The following is a 21,961-nucleotide window of genomic DNA, read 5'->3' on the forward strand; positions in this document are numbered from 1 at the left end:
TTTTAGGCCCGAAAAATAACTTAAGAAATGTTGCTTCCAGCTATGAAAGAAAGTCTGCTCACATTTATTCAAGTAAACACCCATAACACGTTTTTTTTTACATGTGTTTGCTATCTGCAGACATTGCACTAAATTGCGCTGAATTATAGCATTCACTGGTTTGTAAGAGTTTGTGAACATGAAGGCCCAAATCTACAGGTAGAGTAAAGCACCTTATGATGTGAATACATGTCAACAATTAGCAAAGCAACTAAACATTTCTTTTCACTGTCTGGAGTCACAGATTTTAAAGTGAAACTTTTTAACTCCTCTGTGAGGAAAATTGAGTAACACTCTCCAGGCGTGAGCAAAACTACACAATTACATGAAGTAAAGTCATATTTTACTTATTTAGTCCGGATGTTACAGATTCTAGATCTCCTCTCTGATCTCGGCCTTAATAGGCTCAGAATGCTGCGATGATTACTATTGATTTTGTGAGACAAAGAGGGAAGAGAGGACAGAAACAGTGATCAAACCAGCTGAAGACATTCATTTTCCTTTAAATGCAAGCATATGAACAAATCTAGCGGATGAGTCATGAATGAAAAACAAGTGTGGGAAATGTTCAATTGAAAAACTCCAGAATTACTCATGAGGTCTTGGCTAACTTTAAATCTGCTCTGATAAATTCAGATGACAAACCGGCGCAGAAGTTTTTTTTTTTTTTTTTAAAGTTACCACTTCCATAATTCACTGTAGTTTTGTGTTTCATCTGAATTACTTCAGTAAGCACAAGCAGAAAATGTATATTTACCATTGCTGCATGTTGTATCTGACAGACCCCGGGGCTCCTGGCACTTTTCAAACTTGGCGTCCTCAAAAAAGTCTGATTTCGCCCTCAAGTGGGGAACTTTCTCCTCTTCAGTGCTGCGCGCTGGCTGAGATGATTCGCTGTCGGTGTCCCTTTCACAAACTTATCATCGCCGTTTCTGATAGTTTTTAGGTGCTACGCGGGAAAACAGTCACTCTTTTTATCCCGACGACCTTTGAGTCCGGGCTGCCTCGCCGAGAGAGACGCGCGTCAAGACGTTTGGAAACGCGTCGTTCTCACGGAGAGGAACGCGCGACCACGACACACGGTCCTGACTCCTTTTCCCAAACCGTGAGCTGAAGACGTCAATGAGACAGTGGGGATCGCTGACAGTCAGGAGCTGGGTTGGAACCGCTTGTCCTACCTTGAGAAAAACGCAAAAAAACGCCTTCTTTCACTCCCCCGATGATTTCCTTCTGCAGAGTCAGCGCAGTGCGCCGAGGAGAGCTGCGGACGGTCCGGGCTGGAGGGAAGGTGGCTGCTGTGCTGTGTTGGGTGAATTCAGACCAGTGTTTTACACGTCGTGTGTGACTGTAACCCGAGTGACTGCGCGTCCGGAGGGTTTCTCCTCCGATGAGCTGATTAATTTAACGATGTGAGGAGGAAGAGTCGCATCTTTGTGAGAGAAAAATGTGCGAATAAGCCTCAGCCCCCCAAAAAGAAATCGGCAAAGAGACGCGCGTTGCAGTCAGTGAGGAGAAGCAGCAACGACTCTGGGATATTTCTCAGTGTGTTTTTTGGGGCAGATATGTTGCAGTCTAAAGAATCTGTGTTTTGGTGCAGATTATCATCTGTGTGTTTAAACACCATCATGTGGAAGAAAATCAATGAACTGTAACTAAATACTCAATAAAAAACACGAAAGAAATTCAAATCTTCTGAACTTCCTGCATTAACTTTTCTTTGCTGCATTTCATTCGAGCAAACTTTCACTTTTTTCACTTTCTCTGACCTCGCGCGTACAGTTCACGCACGCCCAGTGTGCGCGCGCATGCACGCGCGCCAGGCAGTTGGAAATGCCTTCTGGTTTCTGTGCGCGCTGCAGGGATGTGACACGGATTTCCGAAGCTGTGTCCCTCAGATCCCTCAGATGTGGGCGCGCTCATTAAAGTTTCATTGTGCGCTTGTTTTTAGGAGGGTTTGCTCAACATTTTGACGGAGACATCTCCGGAGTGAAGAGTTGAAGGAGGGAGAAATGTGTGTGCGTGCGCGCGTGTTGGAGTGGAGTGTGCGTGAAGGCGGAGTGGAGCAGAAAGAGACATACCGTGCTCCTCAGAGTGACTGCCCGCCTCAGCCTGGCTCCTCCGCGGGGGTGAGGGAGGCAGCTGAATCCCAGGGCAGTCATTTCTATCAAGTCAAGCGTCTGGAAGCCCCACTTGCATGTTTGGTCAAGGGGTAAATAATAGATCAGGGATTAGGCTTGTGTAGAATTCATTCCAGGGTAACAAGCTACTGAGGTCCCAGGATATGCATATTCATTCCTTGGCCAAGGCCGTGGGAGAGCGAGGACCATATGCCTGTTTGTCAGAGGGCTTACATTGCTAATTAAATGAGATATTACATACTTATGTGAGCAACAAAACAAAAAGGTTTTAATGGATTGTCCAGAAAAATAAACTAGGTTTTTGAACGTGTTTGTGACGACTTCACATGCTTTGATGCTGCTTTAATTGGACAGAGGAAGTGTTTTCTATTCCGCAGTGTTGATTAACCATCGAGACACCAGGAGCTGAGGAGTAACGCGACTGTGCAATAAGGCAAAGCAGGATCTTTTGTTTCTTTGCTGTTAGCATGTAGCCAAACTATCACATGGAAAATCTCATTTTAACACGAGATGAGTGATAGCATGGTTATGATAATGGACGTGTGGACAGCTGAACTGTACATTTCAGCTTCTAGCTATTTGTTTAGTTCATGCTTTTTGAAAGAACTGCTCTTCTGTTTTGCTGTGTGATTCTGTTGTTAAGCACAAAGTTTAATTAGAAAACTGTCCTGCCCTGTAAAGATCTAAGTTCAGGGACAGGATAATATGTGTTAGGGGCCGCCGCTGTCTCAGAGAAGTTGGATTTTTATTAATATACATCAGAAAATGCACTTAGAAAAAAGCATTTTTCAAATCAACAAAATATGGAAATAAAAAGTCACAAACTGAGCTTACGAAACGTATCTGCAAAACGTTTGCAGACAAAGTATTTCATTCCTTCCATTACAACATCTGCTCCTAACAACTGAAGCGCGATCTGTGTTTTCTGTTGTTATGTTTGGGGACTTGCAGCACTTGGTTAGGGTTAGACAAAGATGCAGATCTTTATTGAACAAAAGTCAACACTAAGTTGAAGCATGAGGCGCAACATGTTTGTTAACATTTAACTGAAACCATGATCTTTACCCTCAACCAAAATCCTTTAGCTGCCTCACCACGCCCAGAACGCAGGATGCAAACCGCTGGTCTCTGATATAGATCCAACCGCAACCACGTCCATATGACTCTCTCTGGCTGTGGAGAAATGCAGCACTTCCTACACTCAGAAAAACGTTGCCACTGAACATCATCCTGGCAGCAATTACATTTCCCTCAAAACATATTAGGCAAAAAAATAAAATGAAGGATAGCAGTATATAAATGTCATTTCTGGCAGACATGGTTGCAGGGGCCCATGTGTTGACCCCACTAACACGCCTGCAGTGGCCCAGTCTGATGACCATGTGCAGGTACGTGTGTGAAGGTGTAACATGCTGACGTGCATTTAGTCACACTTTTTGTATAAAAGCCAGTTTTGGATAACGGCCCAAGAAAACACGCCTTATTGGTTAATGTTACAAATTGCCAATAAAACTTATCATGGCTTTCAACTAAATGGAACAGGGCCCTGCGCACCAGTGCCAATAATTTGATGATATTTGGTCATTGCAGATTCATATCAGTGTATAGAAAGGAGAGGAAACTGCAGTACAAAAACAGCAAAGCTATGTATGAAGTCATTTATATTATTACTTCAGGATGTGTTTTCAGCAGCTTTATCAATCATTCTCATACACAGTGATTGTATGAGACTGCGGGTGACCATACAGCATTACTGTGGCCAAACATCCTGCGCAGACACTGATGGAGGACTGAAGCTGCTGCTGCTGCCTGCACAGCACGGCCTGTGCAGACACACAGCTGGAAACACTACCTCCATCACATAGTTTGTCCACCAGAGAGCACTGGAAAGTTTCTACGTATTGCGGTCCCAAGTCTGAAAAATGAACAAACAAAAATGCTTGTTTATGTTGTGCTTATTTAAAAGCGTTGGCTGCAGCCGGCCTTAGAAAAATCCAGGATCAGATGGGCCGCACTGTGCGCCACCCTGGCATTTAAGTAGACTCCGCCACTCAATTACGTTGTACAAGTAAGCAGTAAAAGCATCTTGATGGGGAAGGACAGTATATGTTTATTTGTTCCTGTGACAGGACCCCACTGTTCACTAATTATCCAGCGGGACCGATGATAATGAGCTATTGAACCCGCTGCTGAAGTGTTCCACCTCCTGGGAAGGCCATCAGCAGCTGCACCGCACTTGTGGATCCATCAAATCCACAGAGGTCCTCCTGTTCATTAAGTTCCTCTCACTACAGAGCGTAGAAAAGTCCAGAAAGGTCAGATTGACCATTGGCGAGAGCTCGGAAGAGTTTTTAAAGGGCCGGTTCACACTGTCTCTTCAGCCATCAGGAGGATGTTTCTGTGCTACGTCTGACTGTGACGTGACATTTCTGAGGCCCTGAATGTTGCACTTTCTTGGTATTTTCTATTAGATAAATTACTGTATGTGCAACCATGAAATCATGTTTATTCATAAGCTCCCAGTCACAGATGTCTTTGTAATCTGTCCCAGCGCACATCGTCTGTCCTAAAACTCTCTATTTAGAGGCGCAAATAACGTCACAAAAGAAAACATGAGTGGAGAAACATCTTGATCATTTGAGGCATCAAATGTTTGTGAAAGGATGAAGACGTTTAATGAGCATTACAGGAAAAAAAATGTACTGTGACACAATTAAATATCTTAATTTCTGAGTTTGATTTGTCTTAACTCATGGCGAGCGAGGACAGCTGTTAAATAAGACAAATACTTTTCTCATCTAAAAGCTGTTTTCCGACTGGACGACATTTACTCAGGGCGATCAATGTCCCATGTCCTTGGTCTCCTCTCTCATACTCAAGGGAAATATGAACTTAAATACAACCTCACCACCTTAATTTACCCTTTCACCAAGCAAAGGACAAGCTCTCTGGCAAAGAGCTCAGGGGAAATAGCCTGACTCCTTGTTCCCACACATCCTGAGGGGGCGAACCGGGGCTGGGATGGCACACGAGTTGGGTGAGCTGTAAGTGAGTGTGACCCTCGTGGCACTATGGATACACACACACACACACACACACACGCACGCACGCACACACACGCACGCACATGCACACACGCAGCTGCTGCCTCTAAGAGGTGGGTCTAGTATGGATCAATTCCTCCTTTATGAGGGCTCTTGTCTGTTGAAGATAGGAGCAGAAGGTCATCAGATGGGAGTCAAGCAGAGGTCCACGCCGTCTCATTGGGGCAGGGGGTTAGGACATGAACGAGGGGCTTGTACACACACCATGTATCTGTGAGTGCGTGTGCAGGGGGGGACTTATGGGAGGTCAGCGACGTCACATGCAAACAGAAATGCGCATGATGGCAAAGAGCAAGTGTAAGGTTTGTGATGAGGGAAGGTTTGGAGCTAGAACTGTGTGATTTAGGTGTAGATATTGCATGTCTAAAGGCTGAAAAGAGGGAAGAGAGGCGGTAATCAATGGTTTCTCTGTCCCGGGGTTTTGTAAGACAGTTCAAGGTCTCACAGGATTCAGCATGAGGACGGCTCATGCTCGAGGTCAAGAGTGGCTGATAATTCTCCCACGGACTCCAGCGAGAGATATCATATCCCTCCTCAGGGTATCGCTGCAGCAGAAATGTGTACAAACAAGCTTTAAAATGTCAGCCATTGAACATGAATTCAGCGAGCAATTTCAAAGGTTTGTGATGTGCAATTTCAATTTCAAAAGGCGCCCAGTGTGAAAGCAGCTAATTATTATTATCTAATCTTACGCAACAAGAGAGCATCAGACACTTAACAAATAGAGTCATCAGCCGTGGTACAAAGTGACTGCGTTCAAAGACTTAATGTAACTCTCACATGTTGGAGCCTGTCTCATCTCCATGCAGGGGGAGTGTTGTTCTGCTAAACACTGTGCAGGGCTCACATCCCAGCTGGCATTTGTACGATCAGTGTTCCTTTAAAGCTGGGGACTTGTGACTCTTTAGTATCTATTGTCGTCTCCCGCAGTCCTCGGGCTCTTTCCTCCCTCAGCATCAAAGCTAGGCCACATTAATGCACACAATGTCCCCACTTACCTGAGGCGGCGGGCGGAGACTGTGCTTTCCTCTATTCTCCGTGGAGTGTCATGTTGTGCCTCTCTTCCTTCCTCTGTCAGCATCGGCACACCGGGGCTTGTCATTTGGTTCTTGAATTTTTCATGCAGGTGCATTTGCATGATCACTTCAATTCTGTGTCACTTCTTCCCCCGGTAGATTAAATGCGGCCTAGCACTTGAACTTCCCCGTGACTCCGCTGAGGCAGAACAGAGGTGAGACAAGCGTGCTTGCTGGGACTGTCAATGCAAGAGCTGTCTTGTTTCAAGGGGTGGCCCATCGCATTTTAACAGTTGGGCAATTAGGAATGAGAGGCGCACAAAGACGACTTCAGACAGAGGCTTGGTTTACATTAGCTACTGTATTGTTTACATTTGCAGCAATTCATGTGAGTCAGTCCCATTCTGTGGCATCCAGTGAAGAAGTTCAGCCATGTTGTGCCATTTCAGTGACAGCTCTTTTTTCATTTGGTTGCGTAGCGGACATAATCTTAGCAAAACAACTAAATAAATCCAGCTGCACACAGTTTCCACACATGAGCCAGTGTTGCAAGTGATGTTCATCGTGACAAGAGAAGTAGTTTGTTTGTTTGCGACCGTCTCTCTCACACTCTGCAGATCACAGCAGTGGCTTACGGTGAAAATGTCCTTTGAGCTGAGATTCATGTCAGCAGATATTTAAGATTCTTCATTTGAGCTTTATTTTCTTTACAGAGACGGACTCGAGGGTCGGCTAATTAAACTGTTATCAAAATGATGTTTGTTAACGGTACCCGATACTGCATAATCTCATTATGTATTATTCTTATTGGGACACTGGTGCTTTCTGTGGGCTCCTTAATATCAGCACATGAGGACATTTACACATTCCTTTTAATAATTTCTCAATCTTGTTTGAACAGTGTGTTTTTGAAGAAATAAGAGCCAAGTGTCAATACTGCTGCAACAGATTTGATTCAATCATTACAGCAATTTGAATTTTAATTGTGGAAGTGAAAGATTTCCAGAAAAGGTAACTTGAATTTGATGATGAAATTAGATGATTGGTAGCCGGTTTCATAGATACAATAAAAACTTGCAGATGAAAGAAGTCAAATCAAATAATGACAGAGGTTGAAGTGAGTCTATGAGGATTTTTTTTTTTTTTTTTTGTAAATGCAGGAAGCACATCATTGGTGATATGAAAGAGTGCTTGTCTGAGATCTGCCTTTTATGTACCTAAAATGCTCTCAGATCTGGATTAATCTGTCATTAGTGGGACAGACAACAAATACTTTAAAGAGGGAGATACAGGCCGCTTCAGACATAAGACAGCGCAGCAGCAGGCGCTGTCACAACATGGTGGAACATGCCTGCATACAACATGCAAGCGACTGGAAGTGTCTGGGGCCAAATTATACACATTTGATGATGAAAGAGGGGATAGTTAAAAGAGGATCTCTTTGAGTTACCAGCTTCCTCACAGAAAATTGTCTTAATTTGACTTTCTGTATTTTGCCATATGATTTGCCTCTTAATGAATCGCTTTCAAAGCCTCCCACAAGAGAAGCTGCACTGGAAGTTTCGGCACCGTCTGGTTTCGTCTCGGAGCAAATTTAGTTTAAATCTGACTTCTGACCTGAAGGAGAAGGTGCAACTGCAGAGACCAGATTCAGAACCCAGTTGCAGACGAATGATGGTTGTTTTTCCTCATGACGAGAGAGAGAGAGGCTTATTCATAGATACCATGTGTCAGTTTGTGTGTCTGAACAAGAAACAGGGGGTAGGCAGATGTTGCGCATTAAGTACCAGTCTACTGCCTCTAAAATTGTTCCGCAAATGAGGATCTTAATGAGAGGCACTGTTCGTGGGTCAAGGAACAGCCTAATCATGCTAAGTCAATTGTGTCTTTTCTCTCTCTCTCTCTCTCTCTCTCTCTCTCTCAATGTGTGTGTGTATGCGTGGGTGTGTGTGTAACACAGTGAGCAGATGAACCAACATTTGCCTGACTGAAGAGGAGTGCCAGTCCTCATATTTCTTCATTTCCCTCTCTCACCCTGTGCTCCAAGTCTGGCTGGACACTTAAGTACATTAACCACACAATATGGAGTTGTCTTGTCTCACCAGCGAAACAGATGTCAAACACACATCTCTGTTCATTTTCTCTTGTTTACATCCAGTTCTCCGAGCTCCGGCTTCACATTCAAGACTCAAAACGTATCGTGGATAATGTCTTTGACCTTACAACAGATTATTGAATACATATAAAACAAGGCAAATGTCAGCAGGGGTAAGATACAAGTGTGTCTATTAAAATAAAAACAACATTTTAAACAGAAACTGCCACATGAAGATCAATATCATATCTCTGTTAGTTTTCTTTACCACCTCTCGTGTGTCTATGGATCTGTGATATAACAACAGAGATTTATAGCCTTGTAAAACAGCACTTGCAGACACAGGGGAACCCTCATTCTATATAGTGTGTGTGTGTGTGTGTGTGTGTGTGTGTGTGTGTGTGTGTGTGTGTGTAACAGCGCAATAGCTACACAGCACCTTTCCCTGCTATTGATATGTTGCCATTTTCTATTAATGCCACAGTAATTTTGATACATTGTGACATTTCTCAGACTCCTTTAATGTCTTAAAGACCTTAAATTTCATCTATTAAGGGATTTAAATGTGTTTGTCAATCGTTCTGACGTTTTATTACTCACAAAGACACAAGTGCAAATTTTAACCGAAATCAGATTTTATGACAAACAATAAATCAAAGCTTCACAGTTAAAATGTGAACAGAATAATAAAAAGTCTCTTTGTAAAGAAGGTGCATGGATTATTATGTTGCATTATCTTCTTATCTGTACCATACCAGTATTTTGAATGCATCCTATTAATAAAATAAATATAATTCAACCATTATTTGTTTTATTTTTCACACCTGTGCTTTTCCCCACTGTGACATGTCAAAATGTCTTCTGTAAAAAAGGTCTACTACAATACAGTAAGCTGATCCAAATTAGTTTGATGCTTCATTAATTTGATAGGTTCAGTGCATTTAAGACACTGGATAGCTTGTTAACATGGCCTGCCCTTCACTGGAAAGGTTGCTGCTGTTTATAGTTCAGCCCTGTGCATGCTGGGATTGGCCTAAAAGTGATTAAATGAGTAGAGGAAACAGATGAATCATTGCGTATACTATAGCGTCATATCCATTCACAACATTAGATGATTAAGATTTCTATAACATGTATTTTTAATTCAGAGCCAGTAGATTGATTGGTGGTCTGGACTTGATCTTAATCATTGCTCAGAGTTGAGCTTGATGTCTCTAATGGGATGCTGTTCTTGGAGATTAATCAGTGTTGTGGTGTTTAATGACATCAAACCATACATGCACAAAATTAATATTATTTGTTTATGCATCCTGGTGCCATAAAGAAGTTCAACAAATATTTTTTTTTTAATACAACTGTTTCTGTAGGCTGGTAATGCAAGTCTTTAAACACAGAGACTAATAATTAACTGTAAGCCCATAGAAAAATATTATATTAACTCTAGGTTTGAGGTTGATGAGCTTCTTAAACCTTTTTTGTCCCATTGTTACACAGATAACACTAAGCATAAAGTTGGACTGTAAATATATGTAGTGTTTCCTTCATTAGCGTACACGAGACCAAATATTTTTGAGGACCACTTGAAACAACCACAAGGTCTTTTTATGGTTCCCGGACCTGCGTTTGGAAGCACGGCTTTTGGATTCGGGATCTTTCTGCCGTACGCAAAACACAACTGTCGTAAAAGTGACGTGATGACGTGTTGACGCAGGGTGACGGAAACGGGAAACAGCGGGTTTGTTTGAAATGAGGAAAGCGTTTCTGTAGTTATTGACAACGGTGTGGCTCACAAAAAGTATGTTTTGGCTTTGCAGAGAAAGACACAACGACAACTTTTAGTGGATAATTAGACTTAAGACGTCCGAGCTCACCGTGACGTCGTTCGGGGAGCTGACTTTACACCGGAAGGTTGTGAACGTCAGACAAGAAGCTGTAAATATGAATGTTTGTTAAACGGCTAACGTTAGCTTAGATAGCTATCATAGCAATACAGTGTATTAGTGCGGTGCTGTGAAGCTTCTCTGACATCTGCCTGTTAGCAAGGCATCGAAGCAGGTAAGAGACAAACTGTAAACTAGTTTCAGAGAGTCCACTGAGCTTCTGTGTCTCACCCTGCAAGGGTGCTACAGACCTGTACCGTTAAAGCTAACGTCAGATGGAAAGTTACGTTATAGCTAAACCCTGTTGATGTTACTTCAAACTCCTGTCCTCGCCGGTTAAATATGAAGGGGGTAACATGTTGATAACGTGCCATCTGTACAATCCTTTTCCTTTTCATTGCTACACGTGTTATTTCTCACACGAGAGGCTCCAAACTAATGTCATCTGTTATTTTGCTCCCGTTTCAGCTCCAAAATGTCCGACTCTCGTGTCCTGGTTTTGGAGGAGCGAGTGAGGAGTTTGTCAGATGAGTTAATGCAATGCCAGGTGTGTATGCATGTGTGCACTCACACACTGATTGATTGTGCTATCTGCTGTCTGAAGAATGGCTCACAGGAAACACAAATGGTGATGCTTTGCTTCCTCATAAGCTGATAACACAATAACAGTTTTAATGGAGTGATCCAGTGTCAGAAAGTTCAATCATCTGTGTATCTATCAGAGGTAAAACACGTATCTGACTGCACTGTAAAACATCAAAAACAAAAACATTGTTTATATGTTTTCATGAGTTGTGTGTTTAAACTGCATCACAATCACTTGTGGTTTCTTCGCTCTGACTACATGCGTCGTGCAGTTTCCAGCACATTTTGTCTCACTGTGTGCAGAGTTTTTAAAAAACTTTTTCTCTAGTTTTCATTTCTATCAGACAGTAATTGGCCACTTATGAAGTGAGTAATCCAAACCATTTCTCACCTTAATTGCCATTCTGTTCATTTTTGATCTGATAAAGACCTGTGACTCACCTAAGCTACATATTGTGTCTTCGTTGTGTAACATTATTTTAAATGAAAGGATTTCTTGGGAGCTAACAGCGCATTCTGGAAAGAACGTTAGTCAGCTTTTTCTGTTTCAGCTCCACTCATTTAAACTCAAAAGGCATGGACTCATGATTGTAGTTTCGAGATTTATGATCATCACTTGAATTTGAAAAGCATATCTATTTTCAGCATGTTAGTTCTTATTTACAGACGAGTTGCTTTTACTAAATGGCATTAAGTATTTTTTTAATTGTTTGCTTGCCATTATTGACTTTACTGTTTGCTGCAGAAGACCTGACCACATTTTATCGAGCCAAGACTGTAAATAATGTGAGGAGAATGTTCTCTTCCAGAGTATATTTTAATAATTTGACGCCCCCCCCGCCCCCACATTTTTCTATTTATTCAATTAAGTACAAACACAGCCCAGAAACTGCTCTGGTACAGATCTGAGAACCTTTCATCTTCACTTTGTGAGTCACTGATTGAGGGAGGCTGTCCTTGCATACTCACCACCAGGTGGTGCCTAATAACATGAGTGAACTTAACCCAGCATTCCTCACTTTGCATATCCACAGCACCTTACTGCACAGGTAGATCGACCGCTGTGGGCTTCAGCAGATGATGTGTTACACTGGAGTTTCTCAGACTATAGATAAGACCGAACACGTGGGGCAGGAACAGTTGTCACAGTGTTTGGATTTAACCAGATGTGTTCATGTTACCTTATTTATCCTGCATATAAAGTTTCGTTTGACTGTAGAGGTTTTTGAGTTTCCTCACAGAAAAAAAGTTTTATACCTTCACTTCATAGAGGCACAAGATATCCATACAAACATATATAGTGGCAAGTCCATGCATGCATCTTCGTCCATCATTAAACAAAAAAAAAACTTCCATTTCACTATACTGTGTATGAATAATCAACATCTCTAACACCTAATAAAATCCTCACCTATAAAAGTGACACACATTTTGAGCCCTCACTCCTTTTTCTTCTTTTAAACTTCTTAAAACAATTTGTTGGAAACTCTTTGTTATATTATGATTTTCTTTTTCTTTGTGTGTAACCACAAAAAGCAGAACTGCTTTAAATCTCTTTGTCACCTGAAAATGTCACAGGCTGAATTCTGGAGCCTGGAAAGCTCCAAGTAACATTTGATGTTTGTAAAAGTGCCTTTGTCCTACAAACACAAGCAAATGTGGACACCTTTAGACTGTGACGCCTTGTTCAAAGTTTCAGTGGTCGCACATTGAAGAACTGCTGCTGAGAGACTGTGCTCACTTCAGACTGACAGTCTCTGCTGCTCTGCATTGAAATGACATGGACGCCGTCCTTGGTGGTCTCGTCTAGAGTAGAACATCAGTGATTCTGTCTATCTAATGGGGACTTTTAGTTGTGCAGTGTACCATTTAAATAGTGGCATTTGAATACCATTGATGTCTTAAGTCTCTGGCAAGATGTAGTTCAGGACAGGCATTAACTACAAAGAGTTTCATCTGTCGGCCAGCAAATGTTCCTAGTAGACCCTGCTAATTTTATTAATATGTGGCTGAATTCCAGTGGCTGTCTTTGGTATGTTTAGCCCATGGTGTTTCAGTGGCTAGATTCAAAATTAATAATTCAGCGATCATCAAAGACACATTCAATGCATCTTTAAGAAGACGTACGGCAGAGGAGAGCTCTTGATGAGGGTCCTGACTGAAGACTTGTCTGTGGAACGGCTAATGGCTGCCAAAGGCCAGGCAGAGGGAGACCACCTATTTCAAGTCAACCGCGTCTGCTTAATTTTAATCGTTAGTTACATTGCAGGGCTGATTTGGTGAGATCTCTATCCCCCTTCACCCTGCTCCCACTCTGTGTACACACACACACACACACATGCAGATGCTTACAGAGACATAGATCTACAGTCCTTCCACTTTATATGTTCAGCTCATGGTCTTATCAAGGTCTGCTTCTGCCATTTTAGTAAATAATTGATTAGACACTTTTGAAAAGGGGGTTAAAATTCATGTACTAATTGGAGACCAGTAGATTCCAGTGGGAGGGATGACTTTTATCTTATGATGATGTGAACATAATTTATCAGATAATTTTATATTAAGTCGATTTGGTATAATTCTGTCTTTTAATGTCAGAAAATGTAGTTTTTAGATGTCCCTCATTAAATGTAATGTAGCTTAAAAATGTTTGAAAAACCAGCGAGACAATTTGAATTGGAAATGTGTCAGGGGCTGGCTGGGTTTTCCTGCTTGAAGATGACTCTCTCTGTCATCAGCTTTGAGTTTCTTCGGGGCTAGTTACTTTGGAGCTGTAGTGGAAAACATATCCGGAGCGCAATTGATTAATAAAGAAAATGCAAGCTCGACTGCTGTGTTTTGATTTGGATCCCAGCTCTCCCCAGTCATAAATAGTGTATAATGACAAGTGTCAATGCTTGCTCCCCTTGAGTCGAAGGTCACATCTCAGCGATGAGGATTCCTGTTAAGGGAGGCTCATGATTAGCGAGGGCAGCCCAGATCAAAAACTATTTTGTACAAGCTATTTAAATTATTGATTGACTACTCCTTCTGTCGTATGCTAATGTCATTGAGCATCTGATTTAATTTTTTGTTTTTCACCCAGAAGTGCTGAGATGTGCTGTGGCCTTCTTGCAGGCCTCGCTGCACTTCGAGACACATTTATCAAAAGCTGTTTATCTCAGTTAGGACTAACAGCTGTTGACGTGCTGAATCCTTTATTTTCACAGGCAGACAAGGAGTTTGTGTGGTCCCTCTGGAAACGCCTGCAAGTGGCAAATCCAGACTTGACCCAGGCTGTCAGTTTGGTGGTTGAGCGGTGAGTAGATTCATCTTTCAAATTGCTACCTGAGAAGCTCAACAGCTGAAAATTCCTTTATCTCGCAAGTGAAGAGAAATATGTGTGAAAGTCGTTGGAGGGGTGTTTCAGGCACCTTGGCCATTCTGCCGGGGTTACGACGGAATCTGGTGCAGATGCTGATTTAAGCCTTCTTATCCCCGGTCTAGCAGTTCAACCATGGAAACCCTTTTAATGAAAACACTCTTCCTCCGCCGCACCCATTCTGGACAGTTGAAACACTCCTGCCAAATGCTTGTCTTTATCGGATAAATTGTGAGATTGAATATGACCTCTTCTGCGGGATGGCTAAGCCACGCCGAGCACAGTGGCATGGGAACTCTGAGAGAAGAACAGCGCTTCAGGTCTTATATAATACGTTTCTTCTCATTAGGACATTAAATGATCTTTGTTGCTGCAGTTTGAACACCGGTTGTTTTTGTGTTACAGCTGCCTCTGAAATAGAGGTAAAGTTGCACTCACTGCCTAAGTTTTAACCTTATATTTGGAGGATATCGTTGAATGAAAATGTCTCTACCATGGGTGCATATCACATGCTTTTTGAGGTCTGTCAGTTGTTAGTGGTGCGTTAATAAGGCTAAAACAGAGCGCAGGAGCGTGCACAGTTCCTCAGTACCTGCTCCTCTCGTTCCTTCTCCACAGCCTCTTCTGTTCCTTCACAGCCCCACAGGAAACCCATCAAAGTATGGTGGTCCGCTGAGACTGGCGGGGGAACATGCACCCAGAGAGTGTATGTGTATTGTATCACCTGATGCGCAGGAAGATATTGACATGGTAATTGTGTCGACTCCAGTCAAGCGCTGGTGCCCGCTGGGAACTGCCATTCAGCCTCCCCTCCCCTTCCTGTGTGGATCTTGTAGAATGATTGGTTGGTTGCTCAGGACATGGTGAACACAGCCCAATATACAAGGAGATGTAGCTGGGCCAGCCTGCGTTCCAGCTCCTCCGGGGACACCACATACTTATTTCAGTGTCTGCCAGGGGAGAGGGCTGATCAGAGGAGGCAAGGAGACGAGAGAGGAGGCCTCAGAGATGGGAGGTGTAGCAGGAGCAAGTGATGAGTGGAGGGAATGGGTGGCCCCTGGTGGCCTAAAGCAGTTGAAACAAACAGGTCCCCGATTGATGCCTTGTTTTTGTCTCCCTAAAAGTTCATTATGATAAAAGAGGTGCTAGTGGGCTGCAGAGAAAAGTTTTGTGCAGCAGCAGGAGAGTACAGTCGCTCTGCTTTTATAACTAAATGAGCATTTTCCACTTTATTCACACTGATAATTATTTTCTGAAAGCGTATTTTTAATAAAAACTCTAAGACTAAAATGACCGTGAATTGCCTTTATGTAAAGGGGTCTTCTTTATTTTCCAGGAACAGCAGGGGGCTCAAAGAGTCTGAAACTGGTTGTGAGAAATTGACATTTTACAAGACTGTTACCCAGAGCAGAGCTCACACTGAAAGTGAGAAAATATTACAGAACACAGATTATGTAGTCGAGGTATCCTGTGTTACATCAGAGCAGTCAGATTTACTGAAGTTCTGCATATACAGATATGTTTTCTGTCTCCTGAGCACCTGCTGTGATTCAAAGTTAGAAAAAATTACACTAACTCCATGTTTCTTTAGGGGCTTTGGTCCTTTTTATCTGCATGTTACCTGTTGAGCTCTGCGGCCATGCTTTGCATCGTCTAGTTTTTTCTCTTCTTTTTGTCCCAGTGAGAAGCACAAAGCTGAGATAAAGGACAGGAAAGTGTTGGAGATCCTCCAGTACAAAGACTTCACGATCCAGGAGCTGGAGCAGGTACGGCACAGTCTGTCCAACAGGCTGCAACGCTGTGTGTTTCCAAAAGACAAACAGAAATATATTCAGATTATGTTCATGAACTAAACCTGCTTTTTAACAAAAGGTAATACTGTGCTTGACATTCATTTATAAACTGACCGTATTTACAAATGTTCTGCTGTTGGCCAATGATCAGCTCCAATGGAGCAACTGAAAGGTGAATGCCCTCCTCAGCACCGCGGCCAAAGGTCCAATCAGAGGGCTTTTCTCATTAATTTCTCCCAACCACACTCTCTAAACTACATCTCCAGACTGACGCTTGCTTGTCTGGCATTTTAATTACAACTCACTACTTTATTTATCCTGTTTTTTAATCTTGCATGGTCCCTTTTGCTTGTTCTACATCGTCATTACAAACAATGCTTCCACTTAGAGAAACCTAAAGAATCCATGTAAGAATTGATGTATGTGTGTTTTAACTGAACGCCTCCACATCTTCCTCTCTCTCACCTGCTTTCTTTTGCACGCCCCCTGCATAATATTTCTTGATGGTATGATGGCTGACGATAATGACATCACTAATGTAATTTAGTCCAAATCATCATCCCTTCACCGAAGCATCCGTCAGTCTCCTTCATTAGCGTCCCTCAGCCAGAATCGTGTTCATTCCTAATGAGACCGGCTGTAATGGAGCCATCAGCTTGCCAGTGTTTTTCTTATATTATACTCTGATCCAGTCGATGCAGTACTTCGTACGTAAGACGTGTAATGACATCAAACTTTATTTCAGTCTAATATTTGGGCCTTTAGTTGAAGGGCAGTCCCACAGATGCAAACTAACATCCCATAAGCACTGAAAGTTGACATAAGTGCGATGCATGAAAAGTGCCTGTTATGTAAAGATGTGCCTGGTTGCATTAAGTGCATTAAAAAGGTGTAATGGATAAGAATTTACGTTAAAATAAAGACTGATTGATTTGCACCGCTGACAGCCAGCTCTCCTTAAAGGACGGCATCTGTAGTGCTGCAGAAGAGAAAATGCTGCTGTGTTATTTTAGAGAACAGAATTATTTATAAGAATATAAGATACAGAAAAATGATGAAGTATAAGATATTAACAGATGTCAGAATGGGATTATTTCTGTTGTATCTGTTGTATTAATGCCGAGTTTTAAGCCACTATAGCAACATTATACAGGGCTTGACAGTCAAAAGTGAGTGTGGCCTGTTTGTTTTGTCTCTGTCAGAAAGGCCTGTTGCAGCGTGTTATGCATGTTTTGCTCTCACATAAATGTCCCTTTAGAAAGTGACTGACTTTCCTTTTTTACACTGACGTCAGACCTGGATTTCACCTGAAATTTTATTTTCCAGGAGGGTCCACTCAAAAATCTTAAACGTTATTACATCTCAGTGAAGCCTGCTCGATTTTAACGAGGCTTGGGCGAACAGAAAATTTCATTCATCTGCAATAACGTAAATGTTATTATCAGGTTAAACTAATGGCTGGCGGGCGGATAACTCATCACAACTGATTACACAAGTGGTCACATGTTTTTCATCCGTCTCTGCCAAACCTTCAGCCTGACCGCTCTCCAGCAGAAGGCCACAGCGCAGTAAAGATGCAGAGTCACAGAGTGACAGAGGAGAGCTGAGTCATTATAATCGAGTGATTAATGTATTCATTCATCAAGTGATCCAGATTAGTTTCAAAGCATGTGTAGAACATGTAAACCTGTTTGTCTAATCAGCTGATCTGATGGATTTCAAATAGTGTTTTGAAGAAAAGCCCATGAAATGCTGATTCACTCTTCTATTTTCATGCTTGTCTGTGTGTTTAGAGCGCGTCTGTTTCCTCTTTAACTCGTCTGTAATGAAACTTTCAGGCTGTTTGAAAGTCTCATTAGGAGCACCGAGCTCTGCGCTGTGTCACCCGACCCTCAAACAGTCATCATTTCATCCACGGTCATGCCCAAATAGTGATTAATTGGTTTTTCCTCTTTTTTTTTTCAATGTGATGGTCTGCTGAGTCCACACAGGATCGTACAATCCCTTTAATATCTCTATTCTCCAACTTTGATAATGTGTTTTTCCTTCCTATTCTTTTTTTAATTCCACCTCTTTCTCTATATTTCCTCTTCCCCTTGCTACTCCTTTCCTTTTTTGTATCATAATTAGCTTTCATTTTTGAACCACGCTGGGAATTTTCAAATGCTAATCTTTCTGTCCTAGACCTCTTAACTTGGCGGAACCCCCCCTTTTCTCCTCTTCTATCAGTTGAGCACTACTGGGGTTCAAATTGTTCTTGCCTACCTCATTATCAATGTTTGAATTTATTTTCTGCTCTCCAGTATAAATCTCTATTAAAGCCCCTCTGTTCTTAGCACGGTGAGCTAGGAGTAGCGAAGAACGCTAAATCCACTATCTGGATATATCTGAGCGATTTTTCCCTCAACATGGCAATTAATTGCATCCCAGAGCACAGTGTTATTTGAGAAGAGGGTGCACCCACAGAAGGCTGTGGATTACCAGCCAATGCCAAACCCCAGCTGATGCAGTGTTAAGAGGCCAGCCTCCTCCTGCTAAGGCCACAGAGGCTGCCAAAAAACACGGAGAGAACATATATCAGCATCAGAAGTGGGTGGTGGTCGTTAAAGTCATTGTACCATTTCTGCTGGTTTGGTCAAACGTTAAATTGATCATCGTGGAGCTCTGTGATTATTTGTGGCTCGCTGTAGATTTTAAATGACAGGGTGATCTTAATAGTTGAGTGTGTGTGTGTGGCGGCTTTCTGTTTGGAGCATCAACCATCAGAGGATTAATGGACGTCCGTTGACGTAAAATCGGTTGCGTGTAATTTCTCAAACAAAAATGCTAAAATATTTGATGGTTCCTGAATCTCACATGGAAGAATTTTACTGCTAGTTTTTTTTTTGTCTTAAACTTGCTGTAAGCTGAATATCTTATTATTTATTTTATAAACAAGACATTTATTGACGTCGCCTTGGGCTCCAGGAAGCTGCGATGGGCATCGTTCATTGTTGATGCATTATGGATAAGTTGAATCAGTTGAATGATCATTTATGAAAATGATTCTGTTGCAAACATCACAATTTTTCTTTTATATTTCACACTTTTTCTATTTAATATTTACAGATATAGTTTTGGGCAATCAGGTTTTAAGGCCTAGCAAATTAAAACTTGTTGGTTTTATATAATTCGGGCCCTGGAGAGGACACAATCCAGATCTATTTCTGAGTTTTCCAAGACTTAAATGTGTAAAATAACACGTGGCTGTCTCGTCTCTGTATCTGTGTCGCTCTCTGTCTTGCTGCTTGCCACAGAAGGTGACGGGGCAGCAGCAGGAGATTAACAGCTTGGCGCAGAGGAGGACGATGGTGGACGAGGAGAATGCCTTAATGAAGAAGGAGCTGACGGCTCTGCGTGAACAACTGGTCAATAAGAGTCAGGAACTTAAGGTTGGTAGAACAAATGTTCTGTGGCAGTCTGGGCCTCCCAGTCGAAAAGTCTCTTTTCTGTGTGGCACTGAGCACGACAAGTCCCCCGCGGCTTTAGCCACAGGCGTTTGAATCATTTAGAGGAGGAAGAGGATTGTTCAGCCCTCTTGAACACAATGTCTATGTCTTTGTGTCTTTTCAGTGTCGCTCTGTCTCACCCCCTCTTGCTTTTAGCTATATTTCCTGCTCCTGACAACCGAGAATACTTCAGAGCCGCAAAGTCTGAGTGCGTGTGAGAGAGAAAGATGGAGAGAAAGGAAAGCCGGTTGTTAACTTGCAGATAAATACTTAATGACTGCTTCAGTGGGGGAAAGTGAAAAGTGTGCATTTGATGGTGTGGCTTCTCCCTAATTATGCTTAGAAGGGACCCAGCTATGATTAATTGATAAAGGAGTGGTCCTTACACAGTCTTGGTGAGGTCTCATGGCGAGAAATTGTGGGGGACAGCATCAAAGGAGACCTAGGTTGAGTCTAATGGGTCTTGCAGCAAGCACCATTCTCATTAGGAGCCTGTCATTAAAGCCGACAGACTGGCCCCTGTACCTGCGTGAGCCCGGCTCGTGCGGCACGGCTCGGCTCACACCGGCCAACATCTGGCCGCGTGGGCCCCGTCCTACAGCACAGGTGACCTTGGCCAATCAGCGGCCCATGCAGGGGGCTCCTGCAGCAAAGCCGGTCCACTGTTTACATATTCATCTCAGCCTCAGCCCCATGGGTTGCTTCTCTCTTTGTATTTCTCCAGCTCTCTCTTTTTTTTTTTTTTCATTTTCTCAGTTTGAAACCTCACTTTTTCTATTCCTCTCCTTCCGTCGCCATTGTTTATTTGGCCCTCGCGACCCCCTACTCTCCTCCTTACGCACACACCTCTCTTATCCAGGAAATGAAGACGGAGCGTAGGAGGGAGGAGGAGGAGGAGGAGCGGCAGGTGGTGCGGGCTCTAGAGGAGGAAAAAGAGGGATTAACTTCCCGCTGTGCCGCCCTGCGAGCTGACCTGGAGGAGAAAGAGAGGCAGGCCAACAGCCAACGAGACCGTCGAGATGCTGCCCAGGCCAGAGTCAAGGTATGAACACGGGGACAAGTCCATTCAGACACACAAAGTTGGACAGGAAGGGCCCCATTGTCTAGCTTTTCCTTTTGTCTGCACACCTTGAACTCTCTGATCCCAGCCTTTCCTCCTCAGCATGTGAATTTAAAAAGATCTCTGTAGCAAAGCGCACAATTTAAATATGCAGGGACGATATTCAAAGGAAGGAGAAATTATGATTCAACGTGGGGGAGACGGATCTTCCTTGGTTGGGGTAAAAAATGCACAGAGCTGACCACAACTGAAAGGAACTTTTGTGAGGTCATTTGCATGTGTGGATGCGAGAGTTTGGAGTCGCTGTGAGTTTTCTGTCCTTCATTCTCCCCAAATGCAACCAGATATCAGCCATTGCTCCAGTCATCATTAGGAATCAATGCAGCGATTAGACAGTGACAGCAGTGTGGCTGTTTAAACAGTCATGTCACAAGCAGAGTCCTCGAAGAGTTTCATTCACATTTCAACCTGCCGCCTCTTGCCATCCCCTTACAGAAATCAGCTGCCTGCCAATACGAGCGTGTCAGGACAGAGGAGCAGTTGAGGAACCTCACGCTCCTCCCTTTCCTTATAGACTAATCCTTATGAAACATTTTGCTACGCTAGTCAAATGGAGTCAGACAGAAAGTCTTGAATAAGTCAGGACTGCAGAGTAATTACACCTGGACTGGATGAAGCCCAGCAACTAGCCTATGCACATCCATCACAGCCTAAGACACTCCACCTGTTCCTCATTTCTTCTATCATACATGGATTTGAAAGATGGAGATGGAGAACGTGGGGTGTCGGGTGGAGACATCATGCCAATTTATTTGACATGGCAAAGATTTGTCCAGGAATTCATCATTTAAACCAGCGCGTGCGAAGATAAGGTGCACCTACTTTGTAGTTATTCTAAAAGCACGGAGTCAAATTATTTTAACTAAACGGGGGGTGGAAGAAATGAAACGGCTGACAATGTGAAAACGTACTGACCCTCTTTGTTATGTTCACTTATTTAAACACCTAAGAAAGTGCTGGTCCACTGTTGACAGCTCCGTCTCATCAAATCCAAACATTATGGTTTTCTTTGTGTGTAACATTAGTCTGCTTTAAGGTGTTTTTGACATTTTGTCCTCCCCTTGTTTATACGAACACGAGTGCTGCTTCATCTTCTCTATGTCTTCCGACATCTTTTCTTTTCCTGTCTTCTCTTTGCTAACGTGGTTCATTCTGGGCCCGTGAAACACTGTTTTTAATTACATTTAAACTGTCAAGGCTCGTAGACGTTTGATGCCATGCAATCTGCTTTCTCTACTGTTCTCATCTTATTAAGGAAGAACTGTCACTAACACCTTGTCTGCACCTGCTGCACAGCGAAAGCAGCACGATAGCAGGAGCTGCAGTCCTGTGTCTGCGCTGG

The 21,961-nt window shown here is 42.8% G+C and overlaps 1 protein-coding gene across 1 annotated transcript in view; it reads left to right on the forward strand.

Moving 5' to 3' along the window:
• Positions 1 to 10,747: 10,747 nt before the first annotated feature.
• The window catches only part of cntln (centlein, centrosomal protein), an 80,556-nt gene continuing 69,342 nt past the window's right edge, over positions 10,748 to 21,961 (forward strand). Inside the window, exons 1-5 of the mRNA XM_070983598.1 lie at positions 10,748 to 10,819; positions 14,067 to 14,155; positions 15,900 to 15,984; positions 19,308 to 19,442; positions 20,359 to 20,541. Of these exons, the coding sequence (XP_070839699.1) occupies positions 10,748 to 10,819; positions 14,067 to 14,155; positions 15,900 to 15,984; positions 19,308 to 19,442; positions 20,359 to 20,541 (564 nt within the window). The remainder of the gene's footprint in view (positions 10,820 to 14,066; positions 14,156 to 15,899; positions 15,985 to 19,307; positions 19,443 to 20,358; positions 20,542 to 21,961) is intronic.

Source organism: Chaetodon trifascialis, chromosome 2, assembly GCF_039877785.1.
Source record: "Chaetodon trifascialis isolate fChaTrf1 chromosome 2, fChaTrf1.hap1, whole genome shotgun sequence".
NCBI lineage: Eukaryota > Metazoa > Chordata > Actinopteri > Chaetodontiformes > Chaetodontidae > Chaetodon > Chaetodon trifascialis.